The sequence below is a fragment of the Rhododendron vialii genome, chromosome 2a (assembly GCF_030253575.1).
Source record: "Rhododendron vialii isolate Sample 1 chromosome 2a, ASM3025357v1".
Classification (NCBI taxonomy): Eukaryota; Viridiplantae; Streptophyta; class Magnoliopsida; order Ericales; family Ericaceae; genus Rhododendron; species Rhododendron vialii.
The window spans coordinates 29,157,514-29,162,990 of NC_080558.1; the positions used below are offsets into that span (position 1 = coordinate 29,157,514).

The 5,477-nt window shown below is 44.0% G+C and overlaps 1 protein-coding gene across 1 annotated transcript; it reads left to right on the forward strand.

The window, feature by feature from the left end:
• Positions 1-1,014: 1,014 nt before the first annotated feature.
• LOC131317389 (uncharacterized) lies at positions 1,015-4,900 on the forward strand. Its single transcript, XM_058346945.1, has 8 exons — positions 1,015-1,107; positions 2,045-2,101; positions 3,651-3,710; positions 3,854-3,952; positions 4,066-4,117; positions 4,278-4,316; positions 4,436-4,566; positions 4,619-4,900. Exons 1-8 carry the CDS (start codon positions 1,015-1,017, stop codon positions 4,898-4,900), a joined length of 813 nt encoding a protein of 270 aa, XP_058202928.1.
• The last annotated feature ends 577 nt before the right edge of the window (positions 4,901-5,477 follow it).

A 5,477-nucleotide genomic window follows, 5' to 3' on the forward strand; every position in this document is an offset into this window, starting at 1 on the left:
ACCGCTCATCTCGTCGCTGAGCCCTGTCCTCTCTGAGGTCTCTTGGTCGATTTCTTCTCGGATCACACCTCGGGGACCAGAATCACTTACTTCGTCTTCTGGCGCCCCAGCTCCTTCGCCTCGCCTCCCCTCCCTTCTCCTCTTCCTCGGCTTCGCCCTCGGCCACGACCTCGTCCCGCTCGAGGAACACCTTGCTGCCGCAGCTTCTTTTTCAAATAACCGGTGTAAGTCGGTTTGTATCCGAGCAGGTCAGGTGCGTACCGACTCGTGATAGGAGTGGCATATGCAGCTGTTATCAGCGCTCGGATAGCCCTTCCCCGAAGCTCTGCAACGATGGCCTCGGCTGAAAGAAAGGCAATGGAAGAATCAGTATACGATAAAAAATATATATATGCCATGTACTAAAGGTAAAAAGAGATTTCTACCGACCAGGTGCCCCAGTTTCGAACTGAACTGTGGTGGCGGTGTCCGCGCTTTCCCCGGGCCCAAACATAAAGTTCCCGGTAACCGATACATAAATACTCGCCCATTCTTCTGAGTCGGGAAGATGGTCGATAAGGAATGTGTCGTATCCCGTCCTACAGGAAAGATAATATCGATCACTCTCTCGGTTAACTCCCACCAGGTACACATCGAAGAGTTCCTCGAGTCCGAACGTGAGGTTGTATTGCCTCCTCAGCTCTATAATGCTCGTGATAATCCGGTAGGAGTTCACCATGAGCTGAGAAGACGTGAGAGAGAGTCCTCGGAGAACCCTTCAGACGAACTGATGAAGGGGGAATCTAATGCCCCCCTCGATGATAGCCATCAAGGGGAAGATCAGCGCTCCCTCCCGGTGTGGAAGGTCTTTGGGGTCACTGTTCGGTAAAATTCAAACGTCAATGTCATGAGGAACGTTGTACGCCCTCTTGAATTCAGCATAAGAAGCCGAGGAGCCATCAAAATATTGGTTTCGGTATGGGCATGGCCTCATCGCCCTCCTGCGTCCCCTTACCTCCTCGGGGGCATCTGCGAATGGACCCGGGCCTTGGTTCGAGGTACTTGGGGCTTCCATCTCTTGGGAGTCAAACGTCGTCACCGCACGAGGAAGTCTCGAGGGTTCGAATGGTTCAATGCAGTCGATTGGAGTCCGAAAGAATGCCCTCTCCCGAAGTGTCTGGCGAATATCCTCGGGAATTTCGATGGGAGAAGAGCCTGAACTACTGGAACTCTCCGAAGAGAGCTCGATGACCATTCGCTTCTGCCTAACCAAGGAAAAGACTAAAAAAAACCCGTTAGCTATATGCTCAGGGAAAAATCAAGGTCTAACGCTCGGTGTGGAATGGTCATCGCTCCTCGGAATCCTCGGGCAATCAGTTCCTATGAAGGCGCTTCTCTCTCGATAAGAATTTGAGGTTCAGAAATCCATTCCCTTGGGATCAAGATGAATCTAGGTCTCGGGATGAGTTTTGGCCTCGGGATGAATCTAGGTCTCGGGATATGAGTTTAGACCTCGATAAAAAGCATGACCAGCGCCGGAGAAGCCCAGCGCCGCCCTATACCAGACGGAGGCGAGCGGTTGCTCAGCCAGAATGTACACAGAAAATGGCGAGAAACTCAAAAAGAATGGTCAAAACATGAAGATTAAAGCAAGGAGATCAACATACCTCAAGTTTGTATAAGACCTCCCAGCCAAAACGCTCGAAATCTCGATTGAAAGCTGGAAACAGATGGCGGCGGCAGTTCAACTTCAGAAGCGGAGGAAAAGGTGACGATCTCATCTCTGTCTCTCCTATTTATAATGGGAGAGATGGAGAGCTACGCGGGAAACGAGGCGTCGTGCACCGAGCCGTTAGATCATCAACACGTGTTATCATCGGACGGCTAGTATCAAGGACCCTGCACCGAGGACAGGTGCCGGATTTTCAGACCTTAGGCGTAATGACGCGTGTCACCGAAGCGACGTTTCATACCAATCAACTGACATGGCACGTGCCGAGACAGCCTTTCTATCCTGAGACCTCGGCAATTGCTGACACGTGGCTCTCGTCTCTGACACATGCAGGATGGGATCTACCGAGGCAGGCTTACTCTCCGGTGGCTCTCTAAGAAAAGGTCCGAGGTCTGATATTTCGTATGATGAGGTCAAGACCCTGAAGTAGGGGTATAAGGCTCCAGGGCCTTGAGGGGCTATTGTGGGGGCCTCGGTGAGGACCTCGGTGGTGTAACCGGACCACCATTAACCGAAGTCTCATATTAGGCGGGACAGTGTATATTCTCCTCTTTACTCGCTCGGTATCAAGTCTCCTGTTGGCGCTTCGGTTATTACCGAAGTACAAGCATTCCGTTAAGGTCTCTTAAAAGGGTGTAGCACACCAAGAGGGGACCAAGAGCGACACGTGGCGAAAAGAATCATCTAGGCCAAGTCTGGCCATGTGCTTCGTAACCGTCTTATTCGGTGCGTCATCTATGATGTCACCCGAGGCGGTTACCTAAGCGTGACGTCATAGCAACACTTTAAACCGTACAAACTACACAAGAGATGTACCACACATCAATCGTGAGGGAATGTCTCTCATATTTACACCTCGCGTTGTTCAATGTAACGAAGTGTTCCACGTGTTCATCTTTCACCTCGCAAGTTAGCACACACAACCTTCGCCCACCTATATTCGTTATGTTCTCCAAAATCTCATTTTGGTGTCAAAAGACTCGTATGGAACCCAACAACCACTACAAAGCCTTAAGTATACCACTAGCCTCATCAAACCATTCAATAAAGTACTCGGGAGGACCTAAGAACATCCGTGTCTCACCCACATGATTCTAAGGAAAGGGATTTCCCAACATATACGAACGTATCTATTTTATTTTGGCTACCAAACCTTATTGGTTAAGAATTACGAGATGAGACCACCACCACTGGATAGTAGATTTCTGGTACATGAATTTCGATATAAAATTTGCCCAAAACGGAGTTCGGATGAAAAAGTTATGCTTGTTCGAAGTTTTTCCAAAAATGCAGATTTTTCATTCCCTACCGGTAGGACACATTCTCCTACCGGTAGGAAACCAAAATTTTCACGAAAATGGCATTACTGGACAGCTTTTTCTACCGGTAGGGGCAAAACTCCTACCGGTAGGACCTAGGTTTTCAGTGCACAATTTTCAAACTCCACCAGAACATTTCTTACAACGAAAGCAACGATCTAGGGCACGATTCAAACACCAAATCAACACATAAACACATAATAGAAGTGAGAAATCCAAGCTCAATCAAGCAAGCCCTAGCTCCGAAAATCTTGAATCAACCGAATACTCCTCTCCGAGCAAAACCCAACAAAAATACGAGCTCTAAATCGCGTGTGGAAGGTGGAATGAATGTTAATCTTCGTGGGTCTCGAGTTTATAGGCTTGATTTTGAGAGAGATAGAGGGCCAAGTGAGAGATAGAGGACTGAGAGAGAGAGAGACGTGAGAGTAGAGAGAGAAGGGAAATGAGAAATTGATTCTCTACCCACACACCCCTACATATATAAACACACTCATACACATATGCCTAACACTCACACCCCAAACTTTCAAATTCTATCACATTCAACCCAAATCACATTCTCCACATTATCTTTCTCATTATTTCATAATTCTAAATTTAATTTGAACATTATACAGACAGAGGGTTATCAATTTGAGGATCTTATTGGAAGTATTTCTAACAAGTGGAATGGTTTGGTATCAAGGAGCTTGTTGCAGAAGAAGTTCTTGACAAAGTTCGTTCAAAGGCGTCGTATGCGCCTATAGATGCTGTTAGATTCTTCAGTCAACGATATGGTACTACAATCGTTTATCACCATGTGTGATTGGGTGTTAAGAAGTCAAACAATGAAACTAATGGTGATTATGCATCGTCATTTGAAAAAATTCGATTGTATGCGGAGGTAGCAAAGGAGAAAAATCCTGGTAGTGTTGTGGACGTTAAATGCTATGAAGATAATCGATTTCGAAGGTTATTTGTGGCATTCAATGCATGCATCAAAGGATTCAACTATTGTCGGCCTTTTTTGTGTCTTAATGGTACTTTTTGAAGGGAAGATCTAAGGGATATTTGCTCGCAGCCATTGGGAAGGATGATGATAACGGTCAATTTTTTTGTTTTTCAAATACAAAGAATGTTTATATTGAGATAGAGTTATCTCTCACTTTTATTTGTGAACTATATTGTCTGAGATACTGTTATCTCTTTCTAGTTTTGTGATTATTGGCTAAGATAGTATTATGTGTATTGCTTTATTCTGGTAGATATAGAGGCTATTTTTGTTAAGATACCATTATCTATTGGTTTATTCTGGTAGGTAGAGACTGTTTTTATTGAGATACCGTTATCTCTTGTTTTATTCCGGTAGATATAGAGACTATTATTGCTAAGATACTATTATCTATTGTTTTTTGTGGTGTAGGCTTATTTTCGGTTGCTTATGGTGTTGTTGATTCTGAGACTGATGATAATTGGCTTTGGTTTTTGTTAAAGTTGAGATCTATTATGTCAGCTCGTGAACTTACTTTTATAACAGATCGCCATACTAGTCTTGTGAGGCATGTGCCAAATTTTCTCAAATGGCTATCATGCTTATTATATGCAGCATTTGAAGGGTAGCTTGAGGGATATGACGTCAGGACGAGTTCCAAATGGTTTTCGAGAACGAGTAGTGAATCTCTTCAATGATTGTGCTCTAGCACCTACAGTATTAGATTTTGAAAATTGTGTAAATGAATTGTTTGAGGTCGGTGGAGATAGAGCTAAAGAGTTTGTTGCTTCTATTCCGTTGTATCATTGGGCAAATGCATATTTCCGAGGTAAACGATATGGGGAAATGACCTCAAATGCTATAGAGTCTTTCAACAACTGGATTCTTGAAGCTTAAAAGTTGCCAGTCCTTAAATGTGTTGATAAGATCAAGGTTCAAATCATGACTCAAATGTTTGAAAGGAAACAGTTATCAAGGAAGTGGAACAGTGTTTTGTGTCCTGAAATTGATGCGAAATTTAGAGAGTTCTTTAATAAAGGACGAGGATGGACTGTGTTTGGATCAAGTGATGAGGTTTTTGAAGTGTCTTCATTACCAGCTACTGTGGTTGACATAAGAAACATGACATGCACATGTTGTCATTGGCAGCTCTATGGTTTCCCTTGTGTGCATTCAGTCACAGTTCTTTAGAAGAATGGCATAGATGTATCCAATTATATTGATCCATTATACACTGTTGATGCTTTCCAATTCTCATACAATTGTCCTATACATCCTGTTCCTATTTCTACTCTTAAGTTGCCCAAGTGTCTGAAAATTCTGCTATTAGTCTTTCTCTAATTCTTCCTCTTAAGACAAGGAGGCCACGTGGGAGACCCAATTGTTAGAAATACTTGATTTTGATTATGTTTAATAGCAAAATTGACTTCTTAAAAGCTTATGGAAGACCTTCACATATGTTTCAAGCCCATGA

What these genes read in the sequence shown, in the direction of transcription:
- LOC131317389 (XM_058346945.1), top strand. Translation starts at nt 1,015, where the DNA reads ATGGACCCGGGCCTTGGTTCGAGGTACTTGGGGCTTCCATCTCTTGGG. An exon ending in ATCCTGGTAGTGTTGTGGAC is followed by an intron (nt 3,953 to 4,065) that starts GTTAAATGCTAT and finishes TACTTTTTGAAG; the next exon opens with GGAAGATCTAAGGGATATTT. An exon ending in CAGATCGCCATACTAGTCTT is followed by an intron (nt 4,567 to 4,618) that starts GTGAGGCATGTG and finishes TATTATATGCAG; the next exon opens with CATTTGAAGGGTAGCTTGAG.